Raw genomic sequence first — 19032 nt, forward strand, 5'->3', positions numbered from 1 at the left:
GCATAAGGAATCAAGTCACTGGCTGACCTTAAAGAAAATGAAAATCCCAAATCCTCAGTGCAAAAGGTTGGGTTTTTTTCCCTTACCTCTCATATTTTGGATTTAAAAAAGATTAGGTGAATCTTTAAACTGATCCCAGGGGCAATTCAGTAATTTTATGTTAAATACACAGTACTATTTGTACAAAATACAAAATGTACAAAAGTAAAGAGAAAAAGAAAGAAACTGTTTCTAACCCTTGCCATCCTCTGCTATTTGATGATTTATTGCACTACTGCAGGGAATACAGGACAATTTCCCAGACTTCTCCATCCAGAACTGCACATGGTATTTCAGCCTGGTCCACTCTGAAAATTCCTAATCTTCAAACCAAGTACCATGAATGGCCACAAGAATAATCAGAAAAAAAAAAAAAAAAAGACTAAGAACTTGACTTCAACCTGGCAACCTGGAGCTGAATGCTGCCCTAGGCACATCCACACTGGCATTACCCTTGGCTCAGGAGGGGCTTTTTGAAGTGAATCTCCCTTCCATCCTCACTGCCAAGGACCCTGAGGGCTTGCAACCTGCACTCAAATTAGGGTTAAACCAGCCCTTAAGCTAACCCAAAAGACATGGAGTGGAGGCATGGTACCACCCTACAGGCAGACAGCCCTGGGGATGAGGCTACAGCAAGGCCAAATAAACCTCCAAAACACTGTTCCCACTTTGCTCCTGCTGCAGTGCAGACAGCTAACAGGGACACAGCCCAGAAATACTCCAGAAGGGAAAAGCTCAGGGTATGGGAAGGTTCACAGATAAGGGGTGATACTCAAATACCAAGGAAAGGGTATAAAGCATCCACAAGTGAGTTCAGAAACCATCCAGTTTCTGTCCTAAGCACCCACACGTGAAGTGCTGCAACAGCCTTTCATAAGATCAGCAGGAGCAGGGAAGCCTAAGCTAGCATTAATCCGGGACTCAGTTTATTTACAGCAGAGAATGATACGACACAGTGGCCTGAAAACTGGACTTGGACTTGCAAGATCTCTTCCAAAGAGGGAGATTACAAAGTGGGGAAAAAAATTCAAACCAACAAGCATGAGCTATTGAATTGCACTGTATTTCTGCTCTTTGCCCAGGGAAAGAGAGAGAGAGAGAGGCGAGTACACACAGCAATAACAAACCCTCACAGCAGATAAAAGCCCACAATGAATTGGAACCAGGCAATAATTGACAATTCCCTGTATTTTGCAGTGCTTCTTTGTTTGGATCATTCATAAACAGCCCCAATAATGTCACTGGAGAGAAGTCAGTATCTCAGTGTGCTCTTCCTGCTCATTCAGAGCCGAGGACATTTCGCGTCGCTGCTATTGATTGAGCCATGCGGCACTGGCACCGCTCCTCAGCTGGGAAGTACAGCTTATCAGATCCCTGACAGCCAGGCTCACAGACACAGAAAAAGGTTAAGAGTGGCCATGCCTAGGGAGCATGAGAACATGGAAAACTTGAGTCACAGTTGGCTTTAGTAGGGTTGTATGCAAAAGCTCACTTACATGTACAGTAGAACAGAGGGGAATGATGGATAGAGATTCAACTAATCCAGATTAGATTTTTCTCTCTTTTGGGCTTTACATATTCATTTATATCTTGAATACTTTTCATATAAAGGCAGCAGCTAGAGCAAAGCTATGAAGTGTAAGATAGCTTCTTATCTGGGGCAAAATGTTTAGATTTCATTAGTTTTGTTTTTCCTGTCATCTTATTTTTAGTTGTTCTATTTCTTCTGCCCAATCATCCTCTGATTGATCTGGGTAACGGAATGACTAATAACTGGGGAGACTGTTTTCACAGTGGAAAGACTGTGATGAGAAACTGTATCGAGGAATTTGTTTTAATCAGAAACCTCAATCATCAAAACAAATGAGGGCAAGAGCACACAGTCTCCCACATCAGGACACAAGTCCACTGAGTTGGGCTTGCCAGTTCCTGCCAGGGCCCCTTAGCTGGAGAGCAGATTGCTTCAGCTTCCCTTCTGAAAACACATAACACTTCAAAGCATCCTGAGGACTAACAGCACTTGCCACAGTTCCGCAAAGAGCATCTGGCAATACATGTTTAAGACTGAATAAAACCTCCCGTAGCCACGCTCCAAAAGGGAAAAAGAAAAACAAGCTGAAGCAGCATCAGGAGGCAGATTGGCCTGTGCTACCAAGTCACTCCGAGGCAAGACAGACCTAATCAGCCATCCCCTGCCGGTGTGCATGAACAGGCACCCACTGTGCTGGAAAAAGCGCTCTGCTCCGACTGCACACAGCTCTGCAGCATCCGCCGCGCTGCGAGCAGATGAAGGCAACGTCAAAATGCCCCTGTACTCTGCCTTGGCCATGGGAGCCAATGCACGAGCAAGTCCATCTGCACCCCGGGACAAAAAGCAGCCAGGGAGAGAGAGCAGTGTTATGAGGGAGGCACCCACCGGCTGGCGGAAGCTCGTACTCTACTTCCAGCACTACCCTTTCGCCCACGTTTTTCAGCAGGCTTATGATCTCATCGTGCCGCAGCTTGGTCAGGTTAATGCCATTCACTGACTTGATGTAATCCCCGACGTTCAGCTGGTCACTTCTGCAAAGAAATAAAAAGCAAAAAAAAAGCAGTGGTAGCTGGCTGGTAACTGGAGGAGTTTTTGAACAAGCCACCAATGCTGGGCTGATCTCAGCTGTCTGCTGTCTGATTGCATGTGTCTGCTATCACAGGGAAGTGCTAAAATTGAAGCCATCTATCTTTCCTGGTGGCAAGTGTTCAGATCTGTACATATAGCAACAACTGCAGCGTACCCGTTCACAACCTCTCTTTTGTTGCTCAGTTCCCATTCATGTAGACCAATTAGTCAAAGAAAAGCACACCAAGAGCTGTCTGAAGAAAAAAATCCAGCAGGGAAAAAGAAAACTTCTTTCCTTTTGCCTGTTTTCTGCAAAACTGTTCGAATACTCCTTCCCTTTCTCTGCTTCTTGGAACCTCTCTTTGCCCATTCCTTTTCTGAGCCAATAACATTACTTACAGACTCAGCATTCAGAGCAGATACAATATTAAACCACTTAGCTTGATCAAGATGTATTGTACCATGCAGCTCTCCTGACAAGGCTGCCTAATTTCACAGAATCCCTAATATCCCTACACAAAATTTCAGAGCATAATTGCACAGAGTATAGGAAATAACTCAAAATAGAAGACGTTCTACTTACTGAAGCAACAACTTTGCATTCTGGGGCACTTGAAAAAAGGGAGTTGGGTGCCAACGACTTTAATTATAACTCTATTCATTCAGTAGCTGGAACATGCAACTATTCCTCTCCAGTTCTGCTGTGCTCTCTGCACCCATTTCCATTTCTCACCTTGCAGCCAGTCCTCCTGGCCTCAGATTGGAGACTCTTGGCTTTCCATCTTTGTCTGTACCACCTGAAATGGTTAATCCAAGGGTGCTTCCTTCCTTCTTAATCAGCTCCACGATGGTGACCCCTCTGAACTCCTCTGAAAGATCAGGAATAAAGACAAACATCTCAGTGGAAGGCACATTCCTCCCAATCTTAAGGACATCCTTTTCCTAGAGGTGGTGGGAAAGAAGACCTGGGATGATTTGTACAACTAGCATGAAGAAAAAGCATCAGTCTATTTAAAATTAAGTTGTAAAATAGAAGTGTGTCCTGGTAGATCCCTGTTTGCATGCAGGGCTGGCAGGTAGGACCAAGGAAGATAAGGCAGAGGAATGAGGGCTTGTGAGTGAATAAAAACCTTGTGTTTCAAGGTGCTGAAGACACTGGAAGAAATCAGAACCAGGATTATGGGATCTCAGCAATGGTCTAGGGAGATCACTTCAGGGAATTATGCTTGATATGGAGTGGGGAGGGTGCTAACAGGGCTACATGTCAGGCAGTCACAGTCACATGCTAGGAAGATGCTGTGGACCTGCAGTAGCTGCCTGGATGGACAGAACAGGGTGGATCTTAAATATTGTGATTAAAAAAATATCTTGAGACATCACTACAGTTGGGAGATAAAGAACATAATGTGAAGAGGGGTAGGATCTTGCAATCATTAGTTGAAGGAGGGGGAGAAATGACCTGCATTCATTCACAGCTGTTTGCCCACCCATCTGCACCTGGTCCAAGTCAAACTCCCTATTACCCACCTCATCTACAGCTGGCATTGAAGACGAGTCACTTTTACAACATGACTGGTTCCATACGCACTGCCTGCCATAATACATACGTCCAAGTTTAGGGGGTTAGCACCCCACACCTGCTGCAGCAGTACTGCTCTCTGTGTGCTGCAGGCAGTGTGTATTTTACCTTGCCCTAGTCCAAGACAACATTCCTGTCTGTCCAGCACCTACGTATAAACCCAATCTGGTATCAGTTTTAATCCCGTAACAGCTCATGTCTGGATTTTACAAAAACTATTACATCTTCTGGATTTGGCACAGACAAGGGCAGTAAGTTAGCAGGAGAGCCAGCTCTGGCCCAAGGAAAGAGCAAGAGCTCTGCAGACTTGGCAAAAGGCAGCTCTGTATTACTCCACATGACAGACCTCACGGTCTTTGCTCAAAGGGTGACTAGCCCTGAGGCAAATAGGACAACTTCCACACCTTGCCACCTTCCACATCTTAGAGCCTCTTCTAAGAAGCTTTTACACAATTTGTCTACAACATGATCCATCCATCTCTACTGTCTCCCACAATTTTACAGGAGGAAACCAGTCACCCTCACACAGGGCACCTTTCTCCAAGGCTGTGCAGGAGAAGGTGATGATGGGCATTGGCAGCACATGACAAAGAGCTGTCCCAGAGATGTGGACTAAAATCCACACTGCAGATGACCCAGGAGCTTGTTTGCACAGCAAACCTCACCAGGCTTGGATGAGATGCTGTTTGGTGAGGCAACTTTTGAAACCTCTCGCACACTGTGATTTCCAGAGCAAGGCAGGGCCCCTTAAATAGCATATTGACAAAGAAGATCCATGCTGGTGCAGGGCTCTCTCCCTCCATCCAAAACACAGCCTCGTTTGGCACTGTGGTGCCTCATCACTAGCACTTTGCTCCTCTGTAAAGTCACCATGACACCAGAAATTGCACCTCACTTAGAGTCCTGTCATGTACTACCTGTTTTGTAAAGCATTTCCAAGAATAATTTGTGCACTTGATAATGTGAGTAGGGAACCTCTTTGCAATCTAGCGCCAGTCTGGCAGGCGCTTAGGCCCTGCTGGGCACCCATTTAACGTGGCACTGGCAGCTCGTTGTAAAAATGTCAGGTCCATAATACTTCTGCTCTTTAAACTCAGTTTTGATCCCTTGCCAACCGCAGTAACTTAGTTTTTAATTCACCAACCCAGGATCCCAGGGGCTGCCAGAAACTTTGGTGGTGCTCCCCGCCGTGCTGGAAGGAACACCATCCGGCACTATCCTGCAAATTTCCTCTCAACTACAGACACAACTGATCAACACAGATGGTGCTGCAAGGGGAGATTATTAGCTCTTCAATGGGGTTTAATTTCGATCCTTGATAAGTGTTTAAAATGAGAACTCCCAGAGTGCAATTACCCATTGTTACGGGTTCAAGGAGAAATCACTGCTTCAAAAAAAGGGAAGTCCCTGAGATCAATGGATCAAAGTAAGCAATAAGGGATTTTGACTAATGCCTCTATAATCTGCCACTGTCACAGACACACACAGATGTAAAACTGAACTGGTTATGGAGGATCTGGTCCTTCAAGACATAGCCTTTGAGTGCCATATAAGAGTAGTCTTGGATTTCTTCTGTTGCTTGGATTTTGCTGCTCAAAGGATCTCAGGGCAGAAAGAGCACACCTGAATTTTGCCCTCCCCATTGAGATGCCTCGAGCTGGGGTTGTTGGACATACTGGCTCTTGTGAGCCTCTCCCCATCAGAGCTGTGGTACAGCAGTAATATGTTGCAGAAGCCCCAGAAGATACAGAATATCCCCTAGAACAACTGCTGACTGATGAAGCAATAGCAAAAGGGCCTCATCCTCTACAACACACTAAACCAAACCTTGACTGATCATTAACAGTCAGAAGTCAAAATCAAGACCTTGGTTTTCCTAAGGAAGGAAATGAGTTGTTCAGAGTAGCCCATCCAGACCTGCTGGCAGACAAAGTTCAGCACCACCAGAGGCAACATATTATCACTTCTTCACTTCGTTTTCAGCCCCCAGAGGTGTTTCTGCATGGGAAGGTTTAGCTCACACAAAAATTTGCTGTGACTGACTAAATATCCAAACAAACTTAGTCCCACGTGGGAAATACAAAGCTTGGCAGATACTGCAAGTCACCCAACAAGCTCAGCTATGGCAGCGCTTCTTCCCTCTCTACCGCTGTTTTCTTCTCTGTGGGTGCCAGTCCAGCACAGGAATCAGTCCTTTCTTGTCTCCCTGTAGCCACTATCAAGGGCTTCACAGGAGACAGGGATTGTACCAGTAACATACCACTCACTGAGACCAGTTACTACCATCCATTTTTGCCCTCCAGGAAAAAGCCTTGCTGATAGATGCACCAAACTAGCGTTTGGAGGGGTTTATCCATTCTAGGGGTATCCAGGTAAAGTGTAACGGATGCCACAGTGTTTTAGGGCAGAAGCTGATCCCCTCCTTTACCTGGGATGCTTTGCCTCCTGGAGACCAGGGCTGCGTCCATCCCACCAGAGTCCTTGCTCCCCTTCGAGTAAGGGCCATCGTCTGCGAGCAGAGCAAACACAGAAGCTGAAATTAGTACCAAAAGCCACAAACAACTGAACCAGAGCACTTTAAAAAGTTCTCCTGGTAACACTGGGATTGGGATCACACCTGTATCACAGACTTCAGGCAAGGAAAAACAACACTCAGCCCCAGCTTTGCACTGCACCACGTGGGCTATCCCATCTTATAGAGAGGGAGGGAAGGAAACAAGAAGGCAATAACATTATCTGATTTATTCTTCTTGGAACTAATCTGTTAGGAGAGAACAAAATTCCCTTACTCCTGCAATTATGTGGAAGAGCTGAGGACAGAGAAAGCTGTGGCATTAGTCTCAAGTTTTAAGCCTGTCATTATGCTTGTGAAGAAACTTATAGTCTTTGGAAATGGAGTTATACATCAGGACACTAACAGGGCACTAAATCACTATACTTGAATGAAATTGCCTATTCTTACAGATCTCATTATTTCAAAGTCACATTTTCCTGCTGCTGTTCCAGCCTCTGTACAACATAGAGAGCACCTTCTCTTAAGTGATTAAAAAAAAAAAAAAAGCCAAAGAGAGAATAGTATTATGCACTGTAAATGCACCAACCAGCATAAGCCGAAATTTAAAGTATCTAAATATCTTTGTATTCTCCTGCTGGAACACTCCTACAGAGTTATCACAGAGCTTATTTGCAGAGATCTACAGATGTCATTGCCATCCACCTAAAAATGTCTATTTTTATGGCATTTCCTAAAAAGCCAGTGCTTTTTCAATCAAGAGTTTCCAGTAACCATGTAGTATCAAATAACTCCCATTCTCAGTGACCACATTCCTGGATTGCCATTCCAAATTTTTCAATAGCTGTGAAGGTTTAGAAGCTGCACATGACAGTATAAATATGGGTTACTGAAAGCCTTATCCATTTATTCGTGTCCACAGCCCTTAAGTTATATTTAAGTTACAGAGAAGTTTTTTGTCTGGCTCTATACAAAGTGAATGACTTTTGTTCAGCCCCATTCCAGGGGTGTGTACAGAGAGGAGCCAAACCAAATGTTCAGTTGCTGGCAGCCCATTTCCCCCACAAACAGAAAATGATATTGTAAACTGAATCACATGTTCAAGCCCAAGGGCTTGAACACTTTTTAAAAGTAAAATGAAATAAGCTTCCACCTAAAGTAATTAAGAAAAAAAAAATAACAGAAAAAATTATCCAGTGTTAATTCTTGTTGCCCCAGCTAAAGTAACTTCACAAGTTGATAAAACTCAGTGAAAAGTTTTGGCTTGGTCAACTCTGCACTTTCAAGCATAAAAAGCTGAAAAATAAACAGTATTTAGTTTTGCAGCCCAAATTTTGCAGCCCACAGAAGTACAAGGTAGATATCCAGGCCTTGGACTCTTCTCGTGTGTCACTTTGAATGTTTTTTCATCACCACTAAACTGAAGCTTTCTAATGAAGTAAGAAGTAGCACTTGGCCTGGAGCATCACCAAACTATGCCAAACCACTGCTGCCAAAACACTTTAACTTTGGTACCCAGACATTCAGACCTCTATGAAACAGGGAAACAAAGCTGTGCTTTTCAAAAAAAAAAAAAGAGGAAGAACAGGTAGGGTAAAACAGCACTGTCCTGACCATGGAGATCTTGCAGCATTACTCAAAGCTGACAGTGAAAGCAGCAGCTGAGTTACAGCAAGCACCAAGGTGGGCCACTGATTTCAGACAGGTGCTGGTACAGCCTGGAATCACTCAGAGAGCAGAAGGCTTGAACATGAAATTTGCATTTTTAATAGCAATGGCTCCTTGGGTGATGGGGAGGCCAGGGTCAGGGTTAATCTGGTCTTAATGACTCTGGAAAGAAGTTTAATTTAGTTGGGACAGTTTAGCTTCAGCATCCAATTTAAAAAAAAAACAAAACAAAACCAAACCTATGCCAGCTTTTCTTCAGTAGCTGTTTGATAGTGTTACAAATTCAGAGCTTTCAACTTCTGCCATCATTGGCCATGTTCACCTTATTTTCTCTGCCCAGAAGATTTTTCCTAATATCTTGCCTTACCTTCTCTCTCTGTCACCCTACCCCTTGTAGAACTGCAGAGTCAGACTAACACGGATAGCTTGGGAGTATAAAGCAAGGTGGCATTTCCCAGGGGAGGAGCAGGACAATGTTGATCTAACTGCTCCCTGCCCACATCGCTCAGCCCAACAGCTACAACCTCCCTTTACTTCCTTCCCAAATGCAACAGCACATTGGAAGAGGAACCCCAAACTCAAGATGCCCAGCACGAAGCTGCTTTTTCAGCACTGGAGGTAGTTCTGCAAATGGCACCTGCAATACACTCTGAGACATCCTGGGCTGGAGCCTCTCAATGGCTCTGGAGCATCAGTGTGCCTTCGGTCCCATTGAACACTACATTGGTGAGGACACCCCCCCGTGCAGTTGCCTTCCCCCTGAGAGCATTGCTGACAGCTCTGACCCCAGCTAACACGCTCAAGGCAGCAACATTCTGCTGCGGATGGGATCCCTGCATTCCTGGGAAACCCCGCAAGATGGTTCAAAGCCAGCTCCATACTCTGCTGGCAAACTAAAGCAGTGAACCATCTGTTTCACATAAACACACCGCCCTGGACCAGACAGCCACCAGCACCCTTCTGTGCTTCATTTCCCCATCACAACCCCAATCAATGTTGATATGAAACCCCAGTTCGCTACTGGTTTCCCTCCCTACCCCAACAGCTGTTGGCAAACACGCCTTGGCTTCCCGTTCAGCAAGCAACCAGGTTGCCTGTGCGTTAACAACAACTTTCACCACCAGCCAAGTGGTCAAGAGCAGTGACCCGAGCTACAGCCGCTGCCGGCAATTAGCAGCTCCCCGCCCTGCCCCGTCCCACGCTGCTCCGCTGACAGCCCCGTCAGCCGGCAAGTAATTAGCACCACAGCCCCCCTTCCTCTATTGCTTCTCCCTTCCAAACTCAGTTGATTATGTGAAAAATGTTTGGGTTTTTTCGCTCATTATCTGGCTAAAGTGTTTGAACAGGAAAGGGAGCTGCCACACGCCGCCTGCCGAAATGGGAATTGGCATTTGCTTGCATGAGCATCCCCTGCCGCGCGGCGCTTTGTTCATTTGCAGCCGATTTCCTGCTCTGCCACTCACGTTGGTATTAATGGAGTCACTGTTTTATGAGCCTTTTCTTTTTTTGTGGTAAGGGTTACTTTGGTTTTTGGGGGTTTTTTGTGGGTTTTTTTGTTTTGTTTTGTTTTTTGTTTTTTTTTTGTTTTGTTTTGTTTTTTTTAAAGGAACTCCTTCTCTTTGTGCTCTCAGTTATTTCTCCTGCCTAGCACAGCATCAGTTGGGAGGTGAGGCTGGTAACCAGCCTGATTGCTCAGTCGGCCCAAATCGCAGCACCAGCCCAAGTACTGAAAATTCATGAATCTATTTACTCCCTAAAATTGGGAAAATAACTCTTTTTTTAAATCCTGCACAGGTTCTTTTTGCAAGCAATCAGTGCTGGAGCTATTAGAGTTGTATTTTTCAAGCTTTTTCTCTCACACCAAGAGAGTTAGAAATTTTCCAAAGAAAAGATTGTGTAATTGATGGGTTTGAAGTAGCGATGTTAATGCTGGCTCTAGGTCTTTCAGAAAAGCTCACCAAGGACATAAGACCCTCAATAAAACTGAGAGTGCACCCCTTTCTATATATTGATCCCATGGGAATCTGTGACAACATAGAAAAGTTCCTGTAAGTCTCTGACAAGAGTTTTTGCTATTTCGGTGGCTTACTAACACCAGGGAGAGAGGAGCTCCCAAGTCCCTACACCTTCACACAGTGTTCTGAGCTCTCCTCCCCTGCAACAGCAGTGCCATAAAGTAGTACATATGCTGTACAGTGATAATAAAGAAGAGATAATCCCTATCTCGTTCCCCAAAAACAACCTGGAAAGATGAAGAGTAGGAAAAATCTCCTTGCTTTAACTGAAGTATCAGGGCCAGGAAGAAAGGAAAGTCAGGACAAACTCCACTATCTCTGTGAGCACAGGAACCAGTACCTCCTGACATCAGTTAGGTGTCAAGCCAAACTCTGTTAAAATGGGGAAAAAAAGCTTCTTCTGAAAGAGCACTGATTTAGGAGTTAATTATCCCTGCCTGTAGGGGGAAATAGGAAGGGTTTTTTTTTTCATTTAGAAGAGTTATTAGTCTATGTTATTAGCAGAGATCACCTCTTAATGAAAATCAGCATTGTCTAAATAAGATTCTGTGGCAATTAGGCTTGAAGTCTGCAAGTTGTTCAGATTCCTGGATCGCTTTAAGACAGTTCCTGCAGAGAAAGTGCATTAATCTTATGGGAAGACCAAGAGGTAAAACCTCCCATTTGTTTAATGGAAAAAAGACAGTTGGAGACAGTTATTTTGCTATAGGGTAATTGCACTCCTTGTTTAGAGAAATGAATACTAAACCAGCATTAAGAACCAAAAGCTGTTCGTGCTAAGGCAAGACAGTATTTTTTTCTAGAATAAAAGCATGAGGCTGGAAGTAGAAATTCAAATGACTAAAACTAAGTGTGATTTGGTCCATTTTGAGGAGAATTATTTTCGTAAGTCAAGGGAGGCATTTATCTGTAGTCAGGCAAAGAGCAGTCAGGGGTACATGAGCGTGGGTCAGGCAGCTAGTGATGATTCAAACTGTGGCCCTGGGAGCTAGCCTCCAAAGCCTGGGGTTTTAAAGATCTCTGAGTGCCTGAAGATGCAGACATGTACTTCAAAAACAGACTATAATCATCTAGCTGTATCTTTAGGCACCTAATCACCTTTAAAAAGTTGAGATATTACTAGAAGGAGGGGAAGGGAAAAGTGATATATCCACTCATATCTGTTCTGAATCTCAGATTGGTGTTTAGCTCCCAAATGACACGGTCTGGCCAGGGGCTGGACCATCATCAGAGGACAGTGACACAACCCTTCCACCCCTCCCCAGGCTGGCACTGCACATGGCATCACACACAGAAGAATCTAATGCACCAGTAATGGATTTGGGTTTGCTTGCAAGGCTGTACGCAGCCGACCCTCCAGCACACTCCCCCCAGGGCAGTTTGGGTTATTTCAGCACGGCCGCAGCAGGTCAGAGACGGCTCTGCACAAGAGTGGCACAGTGGTGGCCTCCCATCCTCAAAGCATTAGCCTTTAACACCAGACAAGTAGGTCCAGAGAGGCGAGGACAGGAAAACAAAAAGCCCATTGAATGCTGTTACAAAACAGATTGCACGATTTCCCGAAGCTGCTTAATTATGCAGCAAGAGCTCCTCCCATGTCTCTGCTTCAGGCAAGAGACTGTTTGCATGAAGGATCCCACCTTCCCCAAGCCTTCCTCAGCAGGTGGCTTGAATTTCCTTCTGCTCAACTAAATCCACAGCTCCTCAGGCCCTCGGAAATTTGTACATGAGTTCACTAAGGCCAGTACAGATGCTCAGTTCTTTTCCCATCTCTAGAAATGCAGTGCTTTGGCTCTGTATCATTAAAGGGAATAAAAAAAAAGAAGCCAAACAAATGGATGAAACACATCCATCAGTGATCTCCAGACTGCTTTTCCTGGAATACTACAAAAGTTGAACTAAAGCATGATCCTGCCCTATATAAAACTAGCCCAAGCATAGAGCAACAACTACACTAAATCCTTAGGCAAGACAGGCCATGCTCCTGTGAAGTGCTTAGAATAAGAAAAAAAAAAAAAAAAGTCCCTTTTGCTTTAGGATTCTGCAGCACAATTTCATTATCATCACACTGATTTTTGCTGGTTGCATCCAAAAGGAAAAAAAACCAAACAACCCAACCTTCAAAGGGCTCAGTGTTTCCTAGGTTTTTATTCTCCAGGAGCTGGGGTGGGGCTTTTGGAAGTATGCCAGTGAAAAACTCAGTACTCATCACAGATCTTCTCCCTCCATCAGCACAGGAAAGCCCCCATGTGATCCTGTCACAGCACTAACAGACTCAAGCAGGGCTTTGAAATTTTTTTTCCTTCTTTGCACCAGAAAGATTAAAAAAATTTCCCTTTTACCAGCAAGCTCAGACTGGAACAAACCAAGTTATTTTAGGAGCAGCTTCTCCCTAATTTCATAAATACATGTATCAACAAATCTAGTACAAATGGCAGAGGCTGCCTGTTGTGAAGAAAAGCCTCATATTTGTCCCTTTACTGGCAACAAATCCCCTCCCAGCACATACACAGGAGGTACTCAGAGACAAATGAGAACTTGGGGAAATGTTTCCTCTTACTTTTCTTATAACAAATTTCTGAGTGAACAGCCAGAGAAAACAGGCACAACATACAACAACCACACTTGCTGGAAATAAAGTCCTCATCCCAAAGATGGTGACTGAGCTTTCTCCCATTTTCCCAGATAATTCTGGTGGAAAAAGCATTATCAACCTGCTGCCAGTCCCTGTGACAGCCTTACTGCAATGACACCCCCAACTCCAGGCTAGGAATGTGCTCCACTGACTGCAGCTTCTTGAGCTATCAGAGGTTGTTGTGGCAGCTCCTCCATCCATTTGTGCAGCTGTTGCTCCTGGCATCCGAGCCAGGAAGAACTAGTCCAAACTTTGAGGTCTTTCCAAAAGGAAGTTGTGCTTCTTAATTTCTTTGCCTTGATAGACACAGCATGAAATTCATCTCCCCACACCCGCCACGTCTCTCCTTTTCTTCTAAAGACTATATTCATTCACTTACCAACCCTTCTCAGGCATGTATAATTTCATAACCACCTGCTGCTTTATTCACAGGAATCAGATCTAGGAAAGATATAATAGCCTATTGTTCAACAGAAAATCCATTATTTGTTCTTCTGGTTTTTTTCTTTTTAATAAGAAACCAGAATTACTTTTAGAGGAATAATTTGTTTCAAGCAATCATTTTCAAGTGAAATGCTGTAGACAGTTATTTGCATAGCAGTAGCCTTTATGGGAGCAAGATATGAGCCAGAACATGTACCTGTTGCCAAGCAGGTTGGCTTCCAAGGGATACCAGAGCTTATTTCTTACCCCCTGCAAGCTCTAAGCAGGTACAATACACTTATGAAAGAAGATTCCTGCTTCTCATGAAGATGTGAGAAGAGTTTCTGCATTTAGTAAACAAGTAGATGATCTACTTCAGTGTGTATGTGCACAAAGCCCATTTACGTTGTCTCTGCAGAGAAGCCAGGCTTTGGAGAGATTTAACCCACATCGACTTTCACAGGATATTAAACACCTCCTAAGCACTGATCCAAGTCCCATCTGATAAGAATAAATGCTGGACCTGGCTTGCAGTGCCAACATCTGGTACTCCTCATGCTTTCACTGAATACATGGCATTCCATAAAAAAGCATAAAAGGGAATAAAAGAAATAAACACGATTTAAGAATCTGCAGTCAACCTGCCATTACAGTCATGTCTTTTATACACCAGAGCCATCACTACAATGTATTTTTTGTCCCCTTTATTGTTTTGGAAGCCTGTACAGAGTAACTTTATTTATCTAAGCACATCTGAGGGAGTGTGTGATAGAGGACCTGGAAGCAGTTCAAAATTTCCACTCAAGCTGTACTAAGAGATGGAAGAAAAATACTTGAAAAAGTAAGTAGAATTTTTTATTAAACTAGTTCCTCCTTTTTTCCCCTGGTTTCCTATGAAAATTAACTTCATCTGCTGTGTGTATATGCATCCACCTACTGTCCTATTGCACCTCTGGAACTCAGTGGCCAATATCCATCAACCTTGGGGGGAAAGACTGCAGCTTAAAAGAAGATTATAGTCTTATAACTTCCAGTAAAAATGTGTCTTGAGTAGAAAAAACTCAAATTATTTCTCTCAGCAAAGCAAAGAGCTGTTGTGCAAACCAGCTCCAGACCAGCTTCACCACTCCTTTTCCTCTGCATGGTAGGGAGGAGTCCAAGGGATATTGGATACAAAACTGTTGAAAATAAGCGCTCTTTTTGTCTTTTGCTCACAGAGGAGCTTATGCTGTTTTTCTGAAGTAGCCTGTGATTTCATTTCTTTAATTTAAAAGTATCAGGGATGACTCTTTCCCCATTCTGGTGAGGATATGCTTTTGTGCATGAAATCAGGTTTATTAAGAGCTTCTTGAAGCATTGCATAGCCTGGGTCTTCAGCACAAACAGCTTTTCCCAAAGAAAATTCAAGCATCTTCACTTTTATCCATCTCTTCCAAAGAATCCTCTAAAAACATCCACACCAAGAAGATCCCTTTTCACTCATTGAGCCCTCTCCAGTTCACTTTTCTTAAGTGCTCCCCAGCAATTTCAATTTCTAGTGTTAAAGGATAAAAAGAAAGAAAGAAAGGGATAGAGACTTCCAGCAATCCCTCTCACCCTCCCAGGCATTTTCAGGCAGCTTCATCAGTTTATATTTATGAATGACCTGGTGCCAGGGGAATCCACGCAGTGCCTCATCCCCTTGCAGGTCATTTGCAGGCACAGACACACACAGAGCACTCACAGTAATTTTGTGCATGAGAGACAAGAACAGTGCAGAAACCAACTCATTGAAATTATTATTTCTCAATGATTCTAGTGCCTGAAATGATGTTATTAAAGTTACATTTTCCAGTCAATCTGGCAATTTCTCTTATTAAGCAGCGTAGACTGTACTGGGGAGAGTCCAACACTAAGCTGGAAAGATGAAATATTGCTGATATACTGATTGCGTTATCTGAAGAAACCACCTTTCAAGAGTAAAAATTAAAGAGGAATAAGATACATTTGCAGACTGATCTTTCATGAAAGTTATCCAAGTTAGCAATTGTAATACGGTGAGAAATAACTGATAAAGTCTAACATCACTCCCAGGAAAGAATGCCTCACTAGATACAACTGGGTTTATCAATCTGTGCAGCAGACAGCAGTAAATCCTAGCTGGCAAGGGAATACAATTCTCCCCATTAACTCCACATAAGCTTCCAAACTTCTTCTTGAATATGAAGGTGCATAAGAAATGCAGCCTGCTGAATCCAAACCCTGAAGACTTCCCTTCTTTCAAGAACCAAATGCCATGCTAAGTGACTGTGGAGTGAAATAAAATAAAAAAGACTGCTCTATTGTGGGGTTTCAATCAAATGAAATTAAATACTGTCAGTTTATTAAACTTTAGCACTCAAACAACTGGTGCCACTTAAGCCTAGCAGCCACTATTACTTATGTGTCTAAAAACCCTGGAGTTAGTCAAAAACGGAAAACAAGCTTTGTTTTAATGAAAACCATCATAATTGCTTTCACTGCACAGTGTCTGTCTCTAAGCTGCCTCCCTACCAGGAAGACTTGTCAGAAGTCTATGCCCAAGCAGGCAAAAGCATTTATTTTTGACATATCAACAGTTAAAGCCTGAAAAAATTATCAGTGGCCAAACTACAAAATGTCTGGGTGTTTTGGGTTTTTTACCTACCCTGTCTTACCTAATTCTGGGCTTGGATTCAAAGAGGTCCAGGGAGGTGATGGGAACACAGGACTCAGGAGCCATAGGCAGGGCCAAGAACTGAGCACCCTCATACACAGCCTGGGCAGGAACATGCAGCACAAATTAACAGCTTGGAGACAACAGAACAGGGAGAAGTCAGGACTTCCATCTTTTGAAATGGAAATCAATTTCCTGCAGTGATAGTTTTAGTAAATTCTTTGACCCATTTTGCCTTTAACAAACTCCCTTTTGGTCCCTACAATGATTGCCTTAAAAATGGTACTCCTTGTCTTTCATCCTCCAAGACCTTACAAAAGAACTGTTAAATCAAGAGGCTGTTAACTTCCCAGGGAGGGAAGGAGTTCAGAAGTACAAGGTAGTGCTGTAGTGAAGAGAAGGGGAAAAGGCAATCTGATCTGGTGCATGAGCATGGCAGGGGAGCACATAACTCTTCAGTGGAGACGTAGAGAGCCAGAATTTGCGAATGAAAGCTCTAGAGATGCATCTTAGATATTGGAATATGTGCATGTCCTCTTTTCCCACTGAATGTGAAGAATTAACCATCTGGACACTGTGTCCAGAGTGTCTTGTCATGATGGATGGTCATCTTCCTAAAAATTATTTGTCACTCCTCAGGCAATTCAGAGGACAGTTCACGGGCACTAAACTCTGACCTGTATTATGCAGGGGTTGAGACTGGATTTTGAATGCCTCATTCACAACCCAGTCTTAAAAAAAGCCCCAAAAACAAAACAGGTGAAGGTGCTATTTGGGATGAAATTGGCTGAAAAGAAAAATCCCAGTTCAGTGAACAGGTAATTTTTGTCCATAATAAGTCTTTTCTGCAATCTTGAATAGCTCAAAGCTTGAGATTCCACCTCAAATGAAGCAGAAGGATACATCAATATTTCTGCAGCAGAGACCAAAAGCAATGACTGACAAGGTTTCCCTGAGCTACCTTTTTCTGGTTAAAAGATGCTTAATTTCAAACAGAGGAAAACTGGAATACCCACTTCCCAACATATACATGAATGTGAAGTAGAAAGTTAGAGCATGAATTCCGAAATAAAAGTGGAGTAATAAAAGCTGTCATCAGACATCCCTGAGTTTTGTAAAAACTGAAACAACAGTTTTTAATTCTGGGCTTTGCTACAGCCAGATAACTTCTCCCAGTTCAGCAGGTAAATAGTCAAGAGCAAATTTCTTGTGTCAGTCAGTAGACAGAACAACAGAAAACCTACTGGATTCACCACAGAGGGAAGACAAGGTGGCAAAAAGACACTGTGCCAAGATTCAGCCTGGCAATCATTTATGAAGAGGGACTTAGCACAGGTGTAATACCTTTCTTTGTTTTACTCCTACAGCACTTCCAAGAGAGTCTTTGTTACACAAGCAAATTACATGCTTCCAAGAGCATGTGCAAAGTTTTAGCATCTATGCTAAACTTACAGCATACAATGTGGAGAGCAGCTAAAGAATGGTAAACCAGTCTTAAGGAAACCTGCTAGAAAATATAACTCCTTAGATCAGGAGTTCGGAAAAGTCCCATCTTACAGTGAATCACATCCACCTTCCCTGCTGACCTCCAGCAGCATCATCAGTTTGACATGGGCAACCCCTGCACCACCAAGATTTAAAAACAAATGGGCAAGGGCAGCCCAGGAGGGCTTTTGCAAGGAAGGTCACCCCACCACGTGTCCAGGTTAGCACCCTCTCTCTGCTCCCAATTACAAGCCTGCTCTGATTCAGGGAAAAGGCCAAGAAAATGAAATGAGGCATCAAATTTGGAAGATTTGCTGTGCCAGTTCAAGAGATGGCTGAGATTGATATAGGTCCGTACGTGGTGTGAATCAACCTCAGTGCTGACAGCAATAAGAAAATCCATGCAAAGCACAAGAAAATAAAAAACAACAAATCAAAAAAACCCAGGCAAATCATGCAAAAGGAGAGATGTATTTCACTGCAGTAACATTTAATAGAAGCATGAGCCAGGGATCAAGGAGTGAAGCAAGAAAACGGATTTAGATAAAACCTAAAGGATGCCACCAGCACTAGCATAAAAAAGTAAAATAAACTATGAGGAGCAGATATCAAAAGTGTCCACAACCTTGTTTGCTACTTCACTGATCCTATCATCTCAACTAGGCTATGGCTTCAGAAGGAGCTATGAAAAATCAGAGCAGTCTGGTGAAGCAGGACACCCCTGGCCAAGTGTAGCCCCCAGCCAGACACATGCTCAGCCCCAGGGGCAGCGAGGGCAGGGCCAGCACTGCACACACACTGAGCTGGGAGAACAAACCAGCCTGACCCAGCAGTGAGCAGAGTGTCCCCACCTTTCTCTGAGGCAAGGGGGTCCATATCTCCAACAGCTTTTTCCATCATCCCGTGAGCCAGTGCACCAAGTTATCCCACAATCAGGTTTGCCAGCAATGGGGTGATCCCCCAGTTGGAGCCCCCAGCTCGCAGTGCAGCCCCCAAGGTTTGGGAGCCCCTTTAAGGAGCACTGCAAAGACAGCTGGTACTGCTGGAAGGTGACATCATGCAAGAAGACATTCAATGCAGTAGGTGGCAAATCAGGTGCTTTATCCCACATTTGCACTGCATTCTGATGCAAAGTGCTTAAAAGCCAGTGGGAGTCAAGAAATAAGGAAGAAGTTCCAGACAGCATTAACTATTTTAAAAGAAAGATTTCCGGCACCCCATTTAGACTTGTTTTCAGCTTATCCACGAAGCTCTGCTAAACCTCACTAAGACTTAATTCCCATAAATGTGATTCTCCCTCAACGTTCAGACAAGTAGCAATGTTTCAAAAAAAGCATATACCAAATCGTGGGAGTTGGATTATTCATTCGTGTGGTAAAAGCCATTATATATGAATATATACA

At 43.7% G+C, this 19032-nt stretch overlaps 1 protein-coding gene across 7 annotated transcripts in view; it reads right to left on the reverse strand.

Moving 5' to 3' along the window:
* Positions 1 to 19032, reverse strand: part of GRIP2 (glutamate receptor interacting protein 2) — a 276332-nt gene that overhangs the window by 51666 nt on the left and 205634 nt on the right. For all 7 annotated transcript variants that reach the window (XR_003527203.1, XM_027640504.1, XM_027640505.1 and 4 more), the window contains 3 exons: positions 6646 to 6726; positions 3372 to 3507; positions 2456 to 2601 (listed from right to left, as the gene is read on the reverse strand). Coding sequence is in view for 6 of the 7 variants with exons in the window: in XM_027640504.1 (XP_027496305.1) it covers positions 2456 to 2601; positions 3372 to 3507; positions 6646 to 6726 (363 nt within the window). In the remaining variant the exon portion in view is untranslated. The remainder of the gene's footprint in view (positions 1 to 2455; positions 2602 to 3371; positions 3508 to 6645; positions 6727 to 19032) is intronic.

This window comes from Corapipo altera, unplaced genomic scaffold, assembly GCF_003945725.1.
Source record: "Corapipo altera isolate COAL_440 unplaced genomic scaffold, ASM394572v1 55, whole genome shotgun sequence".
In the NCBI taxonomy this organism is placed as follows: Eukaryota; Metazoa; Chordata; class Aves; order Passeriformes; family Pipridae; genus Corapipo; species Corapipo altera.